Below are 17,703 nucleotides of genomic sequence, written 5' to 3' on the forward strand. Positions count from 1 at the left end.
TTTCTTATGCTTGTCCTCTCCTGGACAACCCCAATACCACTTTCTTTTCCTAATGAAATACTTTCTTAGGGGGAGATATTCTTCTGACAACTCGATAGATATCAAGCTCTGTTTTCACCTAAGAGGACTGTGAAATCTTCCTGTTGCTTTCTTTTTTCATATTTCAATTTATTTATTTTAATTAGAAAAAAGATTATGTTACATGTTAATCCCAGGTCCCTTTCCCTCCCCTCCTCCCCTGTCCCCCAACTAATACCCTACCTATCCCATACCCTTTCTGCTCCCCAGGGAGGGTGACGTCTTCCATAAGGGGTCTTCAGAGTCGGCCATATCCCTTGGGATTCGGCCTAGGCTCACCCCCGTGTGTCTAGGCTCAGGGAGTATCCCTCCCTGTGGGATGGGCTCCCAGAGTCCATTCCTATGCTAGCGATGAGTACTGATCCACTACAAGGGGTCCCATAGATTTCCAAGGCCTCCTCACTGACGCCCACGTTCAGGGGGTCTGGATCAGTCCAGTGCTGGTTTCCCAGCTAACAGTCTGGGGACCAAGAGCTCGCCCTTGTTCAGGTCAGCTTCCTCTGTGGGTTTCAGCTCTTTGCTCATCCATCCTCCTTCTCTGCAACTGGATTTCATTTCAGTTCAAGGTTTAGCTGTGGGTGTCTGCTTCTACTTCTATCTGCTGCTGGATGAACGCTACACAATGTCATATGAATCAGTCATCAATCTCATTGTCAGGAGAGGGCATTTAAGGTAGCCTCTCCTCTGTTGCTTAGATTGTTAGTTGTCAACTTTGTAGCTCTCCAGACATTTCCCTAGTGCCTGATTTCTCTTTAAACCTATAATGTCTCCGTCTATTATTTCATCTCTTATCTTGCTCTCTTCTGTTGCTTTCTAAAGGTGGAGGCCACCCAAGTGCCAGTCAGGAGGTGAGGGAATAAGTAAACTGAGTTGTGCATATAGGGAAGTGTAGGGGGAAAGGGCCAGCCAAAGAAACACACTTTGGCCCTGCAACCAGAACCAAAGAAATGCACCCTGACCCCGAAACCAGTGCCGAAGGAAGACACTTTGTCCCTGGAATCAGGGCCAGTGAAAGAAATACACCCTGGCCCTAAAATTAGAGCCAAAAGGCTAAAAAGGAACAGCGAAAGAAACACACTTTGGCCGTGAAACCAGAGCCAAATCTGTCCCTGCCCCTGAGCAGAAAACCAGCCAATCCTTGAGCAAGAGATCTCATCAGTCTGAGCTGGGGGGCTGAAATCTGACCAGTCCTCACCGTGGAAATCTCCTCCCTGAGGAGGAAAAAAGCTCCGCCCCTGAGAATCCACATATAAACCCTGTGCCTGTCCAGTTTGCTGATGTCTTCTTCCACCCTGGCAGAGGCAACCACTCCCCTGGATTCTTCCCTCCCAATAAATCTCTTGAATGATGTTTGGGTGATGACCTTCCTTCGGCCGGAGCAGAGATGGAGCAGGGCTGTGACACTTTCGCTGGGGAAACCTTCCCCTAGTGAAGCAGAGTTGTTACACTGTGGGGGACTGAAACTGAACTGTAGCAACTTTGTTGGGGAAGCCCTTCCCTGCCTGCCAGAGCAGAGCTGTTAACCCTGGAGCCCCGCCCCGCCCTCTGCTGCCAGAGCAGAGCTGTTACACTGGGGAAGCCTTTCCCTGGAGCAGGGCTGTAAGCTGCCAAGCTTACTGTGACCTGTGGTACTCTGTGGCTCCCGGGTGCCAGAATACTTTCCCATCCGAGGTGTAACACTTAGTATTCTGTGGCTCCAAGGTGCCAGAATAGTCTGCCATCCAAGCTGTAACAGTTAGTATTCTGTGGCTGCCGGGTGCCAGAATAGTTTGCCATCGGGGCTGCAGCACTTACAGAAAGGATTGGAGGAGCACTGGTTCAAGCCGCTGTATAGGTGAGGCGAGACACAAGGAAGGTGTGTACCGTGCGCGAGGCATCATGAATCCAGGGTGCTAAGTGACACAGACAGACACGGGTACACTCAAGAGGCCACAGTTAGCCGAATGAGTCCGCCTACAGGAGCTGTTCAACTCAGACCTGGGCTGATGTGGCAGAAAGCAGAGTAATGGCTAAGGGGCCCCAGGGACAGGGAAAGCTGTAGCTGTGGATTTGCTCGGGATGCCTGGGACTCTGAGTTTGAGTCTCCAGAACTGAGAAGGGAAAACCTCTCGGGTGTACAGCGGTGCCTGGGGTGCTAGGGGCGGAGGGACAAGGAGCTCGTGCTGAATGGGTAGGCGCGGTGAAACTACCTCAGAAGCCGAGGGTTGTGAAAGGCTTGGTTGTCGATGGCACCACTGAGTTGCTCCTCCTCACGACTGTTGTCTTTCCTAGAAGGCCCCTTCTAGAAGCCAGGGTGTGAAGGTGACCACAGCTCCCCTAGCAGGGGCTGCTTGGGAGCCATCACACATCACACGTCATCAGTGAGAGCAGGAGCGGGATCGCCGAAGAGTGGGCTGAGACCGTGAGGGGTCTCGAGGATACGGTTCGAGGCACAGAGGGGACAGTTGGGATCAGCTTGGGGGCCCAGAGCCCAGCAAGCCAGCAGAGAGCAGCCAGGTGGAGCCTAGCCAACCTGTGAGGTCGCACTCCGAGGCCAGCATGCCCAGGACCAGGCAGAGCAGCCTTCGAGGGTCGTCGTCTCGCCGCTCCCGCACCGACAGAGCCGAGCTGACCTTCTCTGTGAGCCTGGTGGAGCACCATCTTCGTGAGAGCGGCCATGCCCCGAGGCTGAGCGAAACAGTGCCCATCTTGCTGACCGCCATCCTGGAGTTCCTGACACGCAGGCTGCTGGAGCTGGCAAGCAATGAGGCCCAACGCCTAGGCGCCCAGAGGCTCATCACCCCTGAGATCCTAGACTTGACCGTCTACAACAACACCCTTCTGAGCCAACTGTTGCAATTCACCACCATCTCTCAGACGGCCCCAGCTGGACGTCGTCGTCGTCGTCGACGTCAGACCTAGCTACTACCTGCTGCTGCCTCTGCTGCCGCCTGGCTCTGGGTCGCTGACTGGCCCAACCACCCCATCTATCTATCCACTGAGTCATCAGTCCATCCCGCCCAAACCTTCCCACAGGCCGCCCTGCATAGCTGGCCAACCTGGTCCCTTCCTTCTCTCCCAGTTGTGTTGTTATTAAACCTTGAGTTCAAGAAAACAACAGGTTTGCTTCCCTGGCTTTTCGTTGGGGAATGGGATGCAGGTGGGTGTGGGGTTCGGTGGGGGCAGAGGCTGAGCTCAGCCTAGTGGGAGGAACATAGGGGGTGGGACTGGTACTGGGGTGCGTGTGACCCACAGCTTGCTTTCCCAAGGTATTCCGTTGGTCGTGGGGTGTGGGTAGGTGTGGAATGGAGGAGTGTCTCATGTGGGCCTTTTTGGAGGAGAACATGGGGTGGGACGGGTACTGGGGTGCGGGTGACCCACAGGCAGCATTCCCAAGCTTTTGTTTTGTCCATGGGGTATGGGGTAGGTGTGGAATGGAGGAGTGTCTGAGGTGGCCCACGTTGGACAAACACAGGGGTTGGGACTGGTACTGGGTCCGGGTTACCCACAGGCTGCTTTCCCAAGCTGTTCCTTTAGTCATTGGGTGGGGGAAGTTTTGGAATGGAGGTCCTTCTGGGCGCACCCTAGTTGGAGGAACACAGGGGGTGGGACTGGGACTGGGGTGCGGGTGACCCACAGGCTGCTTTCCCAAGCTTTTGTTTTACCATGGGTTAGGGGTAGGTGTGGAACGGAGGAGTGTCGGAGGTGGGCTTAGTTGGAGGAACACAGGGGGTGGGACTGGTACTGGGGTGCGGGTGACCAAAAGGCTGCTTTCCCAAGCTTTTCCTTTGGCCATGGCGTGGGGGTAGGTGTGCAATGGAGGAGTTTCTGATTTGGGCCTAGTTGGAGGAACAAAAGGGGTGGGACTTGTACTGGGGTATGGGGGATCCACAGGCTGCTTTCCCAAACTTTTCGGTTTTCAATGGGTGGGGGTATGAGTGTAATGGAGGAGTGCCTGAGGTGGGCCTAATTGGAGGAACACATGGGGTGAGACTGGTACTGGGTTGCGGGTGACCCACAGGCTGCTTTCACAAGCATTTCCGTTGGCCGTGTGTTGGGGGTAAGTGTGGAACAGAGGAGTGTGTGCGGTGGGATTACTTGGAGAGAGACATGGTGTCGCTGTGGTACTGGGGTGCCGGTGTTCCTTCCCAATCTACTCCTTTTGCTCTGGGGTTGGAGTAGGTGTGGAATGGAGGAGTGTCGGAGGTGGGCTTAATTGGAGGAACACATGGGGTGGGACTGGTACTGGATTACAGGTGACCCACAGGCTGCTTTCTCAAGCTTTATCGTTGGTCATGGGTGGGGGGAGCTGTGTCATGGAGGAGTGTCTGAGGTGAGCCTAGTTGGAGGAACACAGGGGTTCAGAGTGGTACTGGGGTGCGGGTGACCCACAGGCTGCTTTCACAGGATTTTCCTTTGGCCATGGGGTGGGTGTATGTGTGGAATGTACCAGTGGGTGAGGTGGGCCCATTTTTAGAAACAGGGGTGCTGGGCCTGACACTTGGATGCCAGTGACCCACAGCCTGCTTTCCCAAGCTTTCCTTTGGTCTTGGGGTGGGGCGGGTGTGGAATGGAGGATCGCTTGTGGTGGCCCTAGTTGGAGGAAAATAGTGGGTGGGACTGTTACTGGTGTGTGTAACCCACAGAGGACTGTCTGAGGTGGGCTTAGTTGGAGGAACACAGTGGGTAGCACTGGTTCCTGGTGTGCAGGTGACCAAAAGGCTGCTTACCAAAGCTTTTCCTATGGCCATTTTGTGGGGGTAGGTGTGCAATTGGGGAGCTTCTGGGTTGGGCCTCGTCAGAGGAACATAGGATGTGCGACTTTTACTGGGGTGCTTTGTACCCACAGACTGCTTCCCAAGCTCTTCCTTTGGCAATGGATTTTGGTTATGTTTGTAATGGATGAGTGTCTGAGGAGGGCCTAATTAATTGGAGGAACACAGGGGGTGAGACTGGTACTGGGGTGAGTGTAACCACAGCCTACTCTCCCAAGCTTTTCCTTTGGCAATTAGGTGGGGGTAAGTGTGGAATAGAGGAGTGTGTGAGGTGGCATTAGTTGGAGGGAGACAGGGGGTGGGACTGGTACTGGGGTGCGGGTGATCCACCGGCTGGTTTTCCAAGCTACTCCTTTTGCCATGGGTTTGGGGTACGTGACGAATGGAGGTGTGTCTGAGGTGACCTTTGTTGGAGGAACACAGGGGGTTGGACTGGTACGGGAGTGCAGGTGAACCACAGGCTGCTCTCCTAAGCTTTTCCTTTGGCCATGTTGTGGGGATATGTGTGTGATGGAGGAGTGTCTGAGGTGGGCCTAATTGGAGGAACACAGGGGTTAGGACTGGTACTGGGGTGTTGCGAACCACACGCTGCTTTCCCAATCTTTTCTTTTGTAAATGGGGTGGGAATAGGTGTATAGTGGGAAATTACCAATACGGAGCCATGCAGAAATATACGGGTATTTAATAGTGAATAGGCCTTACTTACATAGCGACCTAGCCTGCCGGCACTGTAGCAGTCTGTAGAGCAAGCCGAAAAGGAAAACCAAAAGTGACCAGCCACTGAAACTCTGCCTCGACGTCATCCTGACTACGCCCTCCCAGGCGTGGTCAAACACACCTATAGCCATCCCCTCCTAGGCGTGGCTACAGCATCCCCTACATAGGTGTGGTATGGAGGAGTGTCTCAGGTGGCCCATAGTTGGAGGAACACAGTTGGTGGGATAGGTACTGGGGTCCAAGTAACCCAAAGGCTACTTTCCCAAGTTTTTCCTTTGGCCATGGGGTTGGGGTAGGTGTGGAATGGAGGAGTGTCTGAGGAGGGCTTAGTTGGAGGAACAATGAGTTTTGGGACTGCTACTGGGGTGCCAGTGAACCACAGGCTGCTTTCCCAAGCTTTTCCATTTGCCACGGGGTTGGGGTAGGTGTGGAATAGAGGAGTGTCTTAGGTGGGCTTAGTTGGAGGAACTTAGAGGTTTGGACAGGTACTGTGGTGCAGGTGACCCACAGGCTGCTTTCACAGGTGTTTCCTTTGGCCATGGGATGGGGGTAGGTGTGGAATGGAGGAGGGTCTGAAGTGGATTTAGTTGGAGGAATACAGGGGTTGGCATTGGTACTGAGGTGCTTGTGACTGACAGGCTGCTTTTCCAAGCCACTCCTTTGGTCTTGGGGTTCGGGTATATGTGGAATGGAGGAGTATCTGAGGTTGGCCTGATTGGAGGAGCACAGGGGTAGGGACTGGTACTGGGGTGGGGGTGTCCCACGCTGCTTTCCCAAGCTTTTCCTTTGGTCTTGGAGTGCGGGTAGGTGTGGAATGGAGGATTGAAGAGATTGATCCGCAGTCCGTAAGGCTAAGGTTTCTTTATTAGATAAATACCAGCCAAGCTCAAGCCAAAGTGTGCCATGGGCATCAAGCCAGCCAGGCCATAGAGAAAGGAGAAGGGGCTCTCCACGTGTCTGCCATCCCTTAAGAATCCTCCCTGTGTCATCTTTAGACCTCCCCTGACCTCGCCCTTATGGGCATGTCCCGGCACACCTGCCTGGGCTACTAGGAGGCGGGGCTACAATGTCTCCCTCCAATTCTACTTTTAGTCTCAAAGAGGATTAAAACTTAATAATGTAAAACATCCAAAATTAACAACCATAAAGGTAAAATATAAGAAGATATAATAATCTGCTATTACACATCCTAACTCACCTGTCCAGGCTACTAGGAGGCAGGGCTACAGTATCTCCCTACAGTGGATTGTTTGCGGTGGGCCTAGTTGGAGGAACAGAGTGGGTGGGACTGGTACAGGGGTGCGGGTGACCCATAGTCTGCTTTCTCAAGCTTTTCCTTTGGCCATGGGGTGGGGTAGTTGTGTAATGGAGGAGTGCCTGAGGTGGGCTTAGTTGGAGGAACACAGGGATGGGACTGGTACTGGGGTGCTTGTGACTGACAGGCTGCTTTCCTAAGCTGTTCTTTTGGTCGTGCGGTGGGGGTATGTGTGGAATGGAGGAGTGTCTGAGGTCAGCCTGTTTGGAGGAACTGAGGGGGACAGGCTCGTACTGGGGTCCTCGTGATGCACCGCCTGCTTTCCCAAGCTTTTCTTTTGGCCATGGTGGGGGGTACCTGGTGAATGCAGGAGTCTCTGAACTCACCCTATTTGGAGGAACACAGGGTGTGGTACTGGTACGGAGTTGCAGGTGACTCACAATGTACTTTCCCAGGCTTTTCCTTTGTCCATGGGATGGGAGTAGGTGTGGAATGTAGGAGTGGCTGAGGTGGGCCTATTTTCAGGAACAGAAGAAGTGCTGGGACTGGCACTTGGATGCCAGTGACCCACAGCCAGCTTTCCCAAGCTTTTCCTTTGGTGTTGGGGTGGGGGTAGGTGTGGAATGGATGATCGTTTGTGGTGGGCCTAGTTGGAGGAACATAGGGGGTGGCACTGGTACTAGGGTGCTTGTGACACACAGGCTACTCACCCAAGCTTTTCCTTTGGTTTTGGGATGGGGGTAAGTGTGGAATAGGGGAGGGTCTGAGGTGGGCTTAGTTGGCAGAATACAGGGAGTGGGAGTGGTACCGGTGTGTGGCTGACCCACAGGCTGCTTTTCCATTCTTTTCCATTGGCCATGGGCTGGGGGTATGTGTGTGTAACGGAGGAGTGTCTTAGGTGGGCCTAGTTGTTGGGACACAGGGGGTGCGAATATTCTTGGGGTGCTGTGACCCACAGGCTGCTTTCCCAAGCTTTTCCTTTGTCCATGGGGTGGGTGTACGTGTGGAGTGGAGGAGTGTCTGAGGTGGGCTTAGTTAGAGGAACACAGGGGTGGGTACTGGTGTGTGGGTGACCCACAGGCTGCTTTCCCAAGCCTTTGCTTTGGCCATTGGGTGGGGGTAGGTGTGGAATGGAGGAGTGTCTGAGGTGGGCCTAGTTGGATGAACTAGGGATTTGGACTTGTACTGGGGTCTGGGTGACCCACCGGCTGCTTTCCCAACCTTTTCTCTGGGCATAGGGTGGGGGTAGGTGTGGAATGGAGGAGTGTCTGAGCTCACCCTAATTAGAGGAACACAGGTCGTAGTACTGGTACTGGGGTGCAGGAGACCCACATCCTGCTTTCCCAACTGTTTCCTGTGTCCATGGGTTGCGGGTAGGTGTGGAATGGAGGACTCTATGAGTTGGTCCTGGTTGGAGGAACACGGGGGTGGGGGGTGGGGGGGGGTGTTGTACTGGTACTGGGGTGCGGGTGACCCACAGGCTGCTTTCCCAAGCTTTTCCTTTGTCCATGGGGTGGGTGTACGTGTGGAGTGGAGGAGTGTCTGAGGTGGGCTTAGTTAGAGGAACACAGGGGTGGGTACTGGTGTGTGGGTGACCCACAGGCTGCTTTCCCAAGCCTTTGCTTTGGCCATTGGGTGGGGGTAGGTGTGGAATGGAGGAGTGTCTGAGGTGGGCCTAGTTGGAGGAACCCAGGGGTTGCTATGGGGTGCGGTTGATCCCCAGGTTGCTTTCCCAAGGTATTCGTTTGGTCGTGGGCTAGGGTAGGTGTGGAATGGAGGAGTGTCTGAGGTGGGCCTAGTTGGAGGAACACGGGGGGCGGGGGGACTGGTCCTGGAGTGCGTGTGACCCACATTCTGGTTACATGATCTTTTCCTTTGGGTTGGTGTGTGTTGGAGTCGGAGGTTGACGTGGGTCTAGTTAGAGGAACACAGGGTTGGGACTGGTAAAAGGTGGGGGTGACACACAGGCTGGTTTCCCAATGTTTTCCTTTGGCCATGGGGTGTGTGTATGTATGTATAGAGTGGAGGAGAGTCTGAGATCGGCCTTTTTGCAGGGGGACAGGAGTCGGGACTGGTAATGGGGTACTTGTGATCCGTAGGTCTGCTTCCCAAGCATTTCCTTTGTCCATGTGTGGGTGTCAGGTGGAGGTTCAGCTGGGCCTAGCTATAGAAACACAGAGGGTAGGACTGCTACTGGCATCAGGTGAACCACAGGCTGCCTTGTCAAGATTTTCTTTGGTCATGGGTGGGGAAGTTACGGAGGCTGAGCTGGGTCTAGGTGGAAGAACCCAGGGGTTAGGACTGGTACTGGGGCACAGGTGACCCACAGGCTGCTTTGGCAAGCATTTCCTTTGGAAATGGGGGTGGGTGTGTGGTGGAGGCAGCGGCTGAGGTGGGCCTAGTTGGAGGTACACAGTGGTTGGGACTGGTGCTGTAGTGGTGCTTAGCCACAGGCTGCTTTCCCTAGTTTTTCCTTTGGATATGAGGTACACCTGGAATGTCTGAGAGGAGGGCAAGCTGGTCCTACTTGCAGGAATACAGTGATGTTTGGCTTTCAGCTGTCGAAGGGAGTTGGAGATGGTGGAGGGACAGCCACTCTCGAGGCAGAGAATGAGGACGTGGGTAGGGGTAAACGAGTTGGCCTTCACCCAAGCTGGGTCAGCCTGCCAGCTACATCAGAAAATGGCCTTCTTATAGGAGAGCAGAGCAGAGGGGCCCACGTGCAATGGTGGGGTTTTGGTGGGGCATGGTGATATGGACTAGAGCAGTGGCATGCAGGGACTAGTGTCATGGAGGATTATGACTCGTTGTTAATCCTTGCATGGTCAGCATGATATGGCAGGTGGTTTCCGTGGAAATGGTTGTCAGTTAGGTGTAAACTAGCAAACGCTCCTGCCCAGCCAGGGCCAGTTGTAACCTGTTCAAGTGGATCTCAGGTTTGTGGAGGTGGTTCGGTTCTAGAGGCTAGGCCCCGCCCTATAGTGCTTGCCTACTTGGCGTCCTCGGGACCCATGTCTCATTGCGTCACCAAGTCCCGCCCCGCCCCGCCCCGCGCCTGTTATTTACATACGGGGCTTTTCCCCACAGGGATTCCCGCCCTATTGTTGTGACTGGGTTTCCTGGCATCTGGTACTCTGCGTCCAGCAGTACACTCCACATCACCGTGGCAACGGGTGTGGGGTGGGGGAAGTCCTGGGGCGCCGAAGGCGGAAGCTGAGATGACGTGTGATCCCAGTGAGGACAAAGCGCTAGCTTTGAGGTAGCTGTGGCTGCGTTCGTCAGCGCACCCCAACCGGAAGTCAGGAGGCGCGGCAGGCCAGTGAACATGGCGGCGGGCTCTGCGTCCTCCCTGGGCGGCGCCGCGTGGCCCGGCTCTGAGGCTGGGGACTTCTTGGCCCGCTATCGTCAGGTGTCCAACAAGCTCAAGAAGCGCTTCCTGCGGAAGCCGAACGTGGCGGAAGCCGGGGAGCAGTTCGCACAGCTGGCCCGCGAGCTGCGCGCCCAGGAGTGCCTGCCCTATGCCGCGTGGTGCCAACTGGCTGTGGCGCGCTGCCAGCAGGCACTCTTCCATGGGCCGGGGGAGACGCTGGCCCTCACCGAAGCCGCCCGACTTTTCCTGCGGCAGGAGTGCGACGTGCGCCAGCGCCTGGGCTGTCCGGCCGCCTATGGCGAGCCTCTACAGGCCGCCGCCAGTGCCCTCGGCGCCGCTGTGCGCCTTCACCTCGAGCTGGGCCAGCCTGCCGCCGCCGCCGCTCTGTGCCTCGAGCTGGCCGCCGCCCTTCGCGCCCTGGGCCAGCCGGCCGCCGCCGCAGGTCACTTTCAGCGCGCTGCTCAGCTGCACCTGCCCCTGATGCCACTGGCTGCGCTGCAGGCGTTCGGCGACGCTGCCTCCTGCCAGCTCCTGGCGCGCGACTACACCGGCGCCCTGGCGCTGTTTACACGCATGCAACGTCTGGCACGGGAGCATGGCGGCCACCCGGTACAGCACTCCGAGCTGCCACTGCCTTCACCGCCTCTTCCTGGGCTCCAACCGCCCCCACCAGGAACCCAGCCAAGACCTGGCTCGGCCCCGACCCCGCCCCTCCCGCTGCTCGCGGACCACGCCCCAGGCTCTGCTGCACCTTCTCTTGGTACACTGGGTGCCTTCGCAGACATTCTTGTCAGGTGCGAGGTGTCCCGCGTGCTGCTGCTGCTGCTCCTGCAACCACCGCCCGCAAAGCTGCTGCCCGAGCATGCCCAGACCCTGGAAAAGTACTCCTGGGAGGCTTTCGATGCCCACGGCCAGGATACCAGCGGCCAGCTTCCTGAGGAGCTGTTTTTGCTTTTGCAGTCCCTGGTCATGGCTGCCCATGAAAAGGACACGGAAGGCATCAAGAAGCTGCAGGTGGAGATGTGGCCGCTGCTGACTGCTGAGCAGAACCACCTCCTTCACCTCGTTCTACAGGAAGCCGTCTCTCCCTCAGGCCAGGGGGTCTGATAAGTCACCTGAGCTAAACAGTCTTTCCTCCTGGTACCAACTTGTTTTATCTTTGGGGACAGGCGATGGAAGATGTGATCTTGTTTCTGTTTTTTTCTCGTTTCTATTGACACTATGATAGTTTAGCTGTGTGTGCCTCATTTGTTGCATAAAATAGTGCCCTCCGGGCCCAAACATAGTGCCTCAAACGAGGTAACTTCATCCTTAAGGCTGAAGGAGATTCCACTGTGTAACAATCTGCTTGCTTTATGCATTGGTCTGTGGCTGGATACTGCGTTGATTCCTTTCCCTAGCTGTTCTAAGTATAGAGACAATAAACACGGGAGGACAGATGTTCCTTTGGCATATTGGTTTCCTTTTGTTTTATTCCTGGTGGTGTCTGGCATCATCAAGAAGTATTTAGAAAAAAAATAGCAATGTTTATGTCTTGAAAATTATGAGGATTTTTCCAATTTGGTCATACCCCCTCTTGTAATACATTATTCCTTGATTTCCTTATAAATTAGCATAGCAGTCTAGGGAATAGGAAAATCAACAGATGACATAAAATACAATTGTCATAATGTCTCTGTACCTGAACACGAGGACTATGTTGGTAAGCAGAACGGGCATGTTCTCTCATACATTCCAGATCGATTTTTACTCTCTGCACACTGTGCTGGCATGGGTTCTTCCTGATTGGGTGATGGGATCCTTTCTTCTGAGTTGCACATATGATCTCTTGGTGATCCTGCCTTTAATGGGTTGCAGCAACTTTCCATTATCCAGAGGTTTGTGGCAAGAGATTACTCAAAGTCTTTGGAATAGGTTCTCTGTTTCCAAACCAGGGTTTGGATTGCTCTCGTTTCGAGAAACACAACACAATTAATTGCCCCTGTGCAATCAAGATCTATCTTCCCAGCCAATACCCAGAGTCCCTTTCCTTTTCTTCCTTTCAGTTCAGTGTCCTGAGAAATCTAATTCCCTAAAACTATAGTTGTGTCCCCTTAAATATGCTTGCCTTGGAAATTAGAGCCACTAAACTATGTGACCCAATGCACCTGGGACAGGTACCAAAGAAATGTTTCCTTCTTAGTAGTAGGTGAAATAGTGGCCTATTCCACTTTTCTCTGTGGTTCCTGCATCCTTGCATTTTTGCTTTCAGAAAGATGATGTCATTTCGAACACTGGCTTAAGACACCCGACACATCCGGCAGGGTAGTATTCCAACTTCCCTAAGTGTTTTTCCCATGTTGTCACCCTATTTAAACCTGAGTTAGACCACCATTCTATATAGCCCGCCCCCCTGATAATTGGCCAATAGGGTGTGTGGTACAAAACCAATGAATTCCACGTGCTGCCTTACTCTGTTTCTTATGGCTAATAACACAGTACCACTGTTGGTGGTAACTGTGAAGAGCAGGTTTATTATGGTTTGTGCTTCAGGTCAATATAAGGTCTGCTGGTAGCGTTCTTATGTTTAGTGTCCTCAAGTGGTATAGGAGTGTCCTCAAGTGGTATAGGACGGTGACGGCAAAAGACTGGGGAGGTGCGAGAGACCAAGGCAGACTGGCTTTCCTATGGGGTGCACTTCCAAATTAACATATCCTAAAGGTCCCATCTCCAACTAACCATACAGTGTACCTTCTGATATCTTCATGAAACAATGGGAGTGTGTGTAGGCAGAGTTTTCCCCACCCCGGGAGCTGCTTCCAAATTACCACACAGAGACATATATTAATTGTAAATGATCAGCCAGTAGCCCAGGCTTATTGCTAGCTAGCTCTTACATTTTAAGATTAGTGCTCTGCCATGTGACAGTACCTTTATTAGCATGGCACGTTCATCTCCTGCTCCCTCTGTGTCTCGATGGTGACTTCTGACTGCTCTCTTCTCCATCTAGAACAGCATTCTCAGTTTGGCTGTCCTGCCTAACTTTACCTGTTCAGCTACTGGCCAGTCAGCTTCTTTTATTAAACCAATCACAACGACAAATCTTCACAGTCTACAAAAGGATTATTCCACAGCATTTCCCCCTTTTTGTGAAATTAAAGAGGAAGGTTTCAACTTCAACATAATACAATTATATGTGGCAAAACAGTCATTGAGTAAGAATTACAGTTACAACATCAGGTCCATTTGTACTTGGAAAAGTTGGAGAAAATTCACTATTATATATCCTATCCTGGTGAGTCTAAAGTTTACATCTAAATCATATTCTTATCATAACTAAGACAAACTATAAATTATAGCTCTCTAGGCTTCAACTCCAAGAAGGACTCCAGAAGGGTGAAATGTCACCTAATGACAGGCATATCAGGCTGTCTGGACGGTCACCCAAAGTTCCTCCGAAATGTTGGGGCATCCAACTCTGGCCTACTGGTCTAGCACATCTGACAGACTTTTCTGAGAAGCAGGGGATTCTGAGGGACTGTCCTGTCTTGTCTTGGCAAAGTTTGGCAGTCGCCTTTCTTGCATCCTACCGGTCCAGTTTAGATAGTATATTGTCAGCAATTGAGGCAAGAGCAGTTACTTTGCCCACATGGCTAGCTTTTGCCATAAATAAAACAAACTCCATAGGGGGTTTCTTTGATACCCATCATGTTCTCTGAAGTAGATTGGTGCTGCCAGGAACAGATGTGTCTCACTATCACAGAAGCCTTAGGTTATTAAACATATTAAATGCCATATTCTGTAGGTATCTGAAGACCCTCTATATCTGTCTCATTATGTTTATTTATGACCTTGAATACGTATCTAACGTGACAGTAAGTTTGACTATTTTAGATGACTATTTATCTGAAGGTTCTTTTCTTAATTTGTTACCAAATGATTGAGAGACATAAACACTTCAGTTGTTTCCCTAAGAAGATGTTTTAAGGTCTAAAAAGATACTTTTTAGGTTGGTATTACAAGTTATGATAGAAAGTGGTTTAGGTATAAAACTTTGGACTCATCAAGAAAGGATAAATTGTCAGTATTTAGGCATTTTACTGGCCTGCCTTTGGAGTTCTGGCAAGATACTCCCCCAGTTGCTGCCACTAAGAGCACCACCTGTGATATACATTATGTTCCCCTTTAAAAGGTCTGTGCCCATCTCCCATCCCCCCTCTTTTTCTCTCCCTCTCTGTTCCTTTCTCCTCTCTCCCTCTCTGTCTCTCTGTGCCTCTCTTTCTCACTGCTCTTGTTCCCAGAGGCCCAGTTACCCCCTTTTGCTAATAAAGAACCCCCCTCCCCACTTGAACTGTGTTGCATGGCATCTTTCTCTCTCAAGCTACTTTTTTTAAAAAAAATACAACATAGATAATAATTTCTCCAAATCTGTCAAATACAAATGGACTGGATATTGTAAATGTAATTCTTACCTGATAATTGTTCTCATTGTATATAGTTTTACTGTGTCACAGTCAAAACTTTTCCTTTCTATTTAGATTAAAGGTAGGAAATGTTGTGGGATATTTGATCACACTGGGACACTCTGAGACTGTTAATAAAAAGTTAACCTTGAATCAGGGGGCCGAGTCAAAGCCTAGCTGACTGGAATTAGCCATAGAGATTTTGGAAGAGCCAGGACACAATAGAGAGGCACAGGAGGGAATATTGAGGGGTTTAGAAAATTTTAAGGGTCTTTTCCATCTGGGAAGCATGGACAGAGAGGATCATCTGGTCGTTCCTCTGCCACTTTCTTGATCAGGTTTCTACCCCAATATCTGACTCCTGAGTTTTTAATTGATAATAGAATACTTTAGGTAAGCACTCACCTGCCTCTACCTCCTTTACACTATACTGCTGTGGTTGTTTGAATAAAAATAGCCCCCATAGGCTCATAGTCATCAGAGAGTGGCACTACTTGAGAAGAATTAGGTGGTGTGACCTTGTTAGAGAAAGCGTGTCACTGGGGGGGGGGTGGCTTTGAGGCTTCAAAAGCCCAAGGTGGGCCCAGTATCTCTTCTCTTCCTGCTGCCTGCAGTTATGAATGTAAAACTCTCAGCTACTTCTCCAGCACCACGCCTGCCTGTGTACTGCCATGCTTCCCACTACAATAATCACGGATTAAACCTCTGAAACTGCAAACAAGACCCAGTTAAATGCTATCTTTTATAATACTTGCTGTAGTCATGGTGTCTCTTCACAGCAATAGCACAGTGACTAAGACACCTTCCATTCCCACCACTCCCAACACTGTGTGCCCCATTATCTCCCCTTTGCCCTTCATACCACTTGTGTTCTATACCCCTATTTTGAAGTCTTTCCTCTCCATGGTCCCCTACAATTTTCCTGGCTACTACTGCTACTCCAGTTTAAAAAGTGCACATATCTAAAGATTTGAAGCTATCCTTCTCTCAAGAGCAAGCATTTGGAGCTTATCCTTCTGGGTCTGTGCTCTCTCATTCAAAATTATTATTTCCAGCTCCAACCACTCACAAGAAAACTTCATCATTTCATTTTTTCTTTACATCTGAATAATATTCCATTGTGTAATGTACTACATTTTCATTACTCACTCATCAGTTGGTGGACATCTAGGCTATCACCTAGCTAATGTGAATAGAGCATGTTCATTGATGCTCTTCATAGATGAGCATGTTCATGGATCCCTGTAGTGATATATTATTTATGATTTATTAAAGCTTGCCTGAGGATTCAGAATAGCAAAGTCAATCCCAAGCCACAGAAGCCAAGCACACATCTTTAATCCCAGCAGGCAGAAGCTAGGAGGTGGTGGCACACACCTTTCATCCTAGGACTCAGGATTAAGAGGTAGACAGAGTTCTGTGAGTCCAAGGCCACCCAGATCTACACAAGATTGACCCAGTCCTAAAGAGAATTATAGCTCACTACCTTTAATCCCAACATTAGAGAAGTATATAAGACAGAAGCAAGGTCTCAGAGAGGCATTCGTTCTCCAGCCACACTGGGGAGAGACAGCAGTTTGAGACTTGGTGAGAGCTCGTGTGTGGATCAGCCCTTTCAGCCTGAGCTAGAGGTGAGAGCTAGTGGCCGGCTACTTTGCTTTTCTGATATTCAGCTTGAAGCTTGAAACCCAGTATCAGTCTCTGGGTCATTTATTTATTCGTGTTACAGATCGCTGCACTAGGATGTACATTCCTTGGGCTATTATTCTTATTTCTGTGTTTCTATGATGTGAGCCACAGCATACATGTGAATGTCAGAGAAGAACTTTGTAGAGGCAGTTCTTACCTTCCACCTTTACATGGGTTTGGGGGATTGAATTCAGGTCCTCAAGTTTTCAAGCAATTATTTTAATCCCCCAAAAGTAAGATATATGGTTATAGAGGAAACACGACATAAAACTATGTCCTGCCTCCAAAAGCACGCTCACATACATTCATGCACACTATCACACGTGTACATTCATACACGACCATGAATACACACATTGGTTAAAAAAAAACATATGTATTGATGTTCAGCAAAAGTTTCATTTCTAATTGGTGGATGCACTCTATTATTGTGAAGAGATAAAGAAAAAAGGAAAGGTGTTAGCATGCTCTGAAGATGCATGCCCCAGTGAACGACTTCTTCCAACTACCCTATTCCCTCTGAAGTTTCTACTACTTGCCAATAGCACCACCAGTGGGGACCAAGCCTTCTACCAGTGGGCATTTTGGGAATAGTCTGGATCGGAATCATGAATGGAATGAAGGTAAGCACATCCAGAGCCACACAAAGCTGTACATCTTTGATGCTCAACTCCCTCTCTAGCAGTTTCGTTTGCTCACATTTAACTGCTCAGTCCTCCTTGATAGATCGACTTGATGCAACTGAAATCCGAGGAAGTGAGTAATCACCTTTGTCATATGGTTTTGAGTAAGAGTGGAACTTTACACATGGACATAGATACAAAATTATAGAATTTACAATTATAGAAATACACAATTATAGAAAGAACAGTTCATACATGAGAGAATGCCCTCTTCATGACAGTATTTACTTGCCAAATATAAAACAAATAATCAAATTTTATAATTTTCATGTGAAACATGCTGCCAGTTTTGGGACAAAAATTCTGCCAATGTTTTTATTTTGGATACTTTAACTAAGCTAGGAGTCCACCCCATCCCCCCCCCATCTGTAGACAGAAGTTTCTGTCCCACCCAGACATGCAGCCATTCAGTCCCAAATAAACACACAGGGGCTTACATTAATTATAAATGGTTTGGCCTATTGCTCTGGCTTATTATGAACAAACCCTTACAACTTAAATTAACCCATAATTCTTATCTATATTTAGCCACGTTGCTTAGCACCTTTTCTCAGTAAGGCATTCTCATGTTGCTTACTCTGTGTCTGGCTGGCAACTTCATCTTTGCCTTTCCTCTTCCCAGAATTCTCCTAGTCGGGTAGCCCCACCCATACTTCCTGCCAATCAGTGTTTTATTAATCCAGTATGAGTAACAAATCTTTACAGTGTACAAGAG

At 50.5% G+C, this 17,703-nt stretch overlaps 2 protein-coding genes across 2 annotated transcripts; both read left to right on the top strand.

Annotated features, from left to right (window-relative positions):
- Positions 1 to 2,355: 2,355 nt before the first annotated feature.
- LOC113838636 (histone H2A-Bbd type 2/3-like) lies at positions 2,356 to 3,031 on the top strand. Its single transcript, XM_027434223.2, has one exon. The coding sequence runs from the start codon at positions 2,617 to 2,619 to the stop codon at positions 2,977 to 2,979; it is 363 nt and encodes a 120-aa protein (XP_027290024.1). The 5' UTR covers positions 2,356 to 2,616; the 3' UTR covers positions 2,980 to 3,031.
- Positions 3,032 to 9,911: 6,880 nt separating this feature from the next.
- On the top strand, positions 9,912 to 11,626 carry LOC103162443 (40-kDa huntingtin-associated protein). The gene has a single exon (XM_027434228.2). It carries the CDS (start codon positions 10,130 to 10,132, stop codon positions 11,279 to 11,281), a length of 1,152 nt encoding a protein of 383 aa, XP_027290029.1. The 5' UTR covers positions 9,912 to 10,129; the 3' UTR covers positions 11,282 to 11,626.
- Positions 11,627 to 17,703: the final 6,077 nt, after the last annotated feature.

This window comes from Cricetulus griseus, chromosome X, assembly GCF_003668045.3.
Source record: "Cricetulus griseus strain 17A/GY chromosome X, alternate assembly CriGri-PICRH-1.0, whole genome shotgun sequence".
NCBI classification, from domain to species: Eukaryota; Metazoa; Chordata; class Mammalia; order Rodentia; family Cricetidae; genus Cricetulus; species Cricetulus griseus.

Coding starts and splice junctions, on each gene's coding strand:
- LOC113838636 (XM_027434223.2), top strand. CDS start 2,617: ATGCCCAGGACCAGGCAGAGCAGCCTTCGAGGGTCGTCGTCTCGCCGC.
- LOC103162443 (XM_027434228.2), top strand. CDS start 10,130: ATGGCGGCGGGCTCTGCGTCCTCCCTGGGCGGCGCCGCGTGGCCCGGC.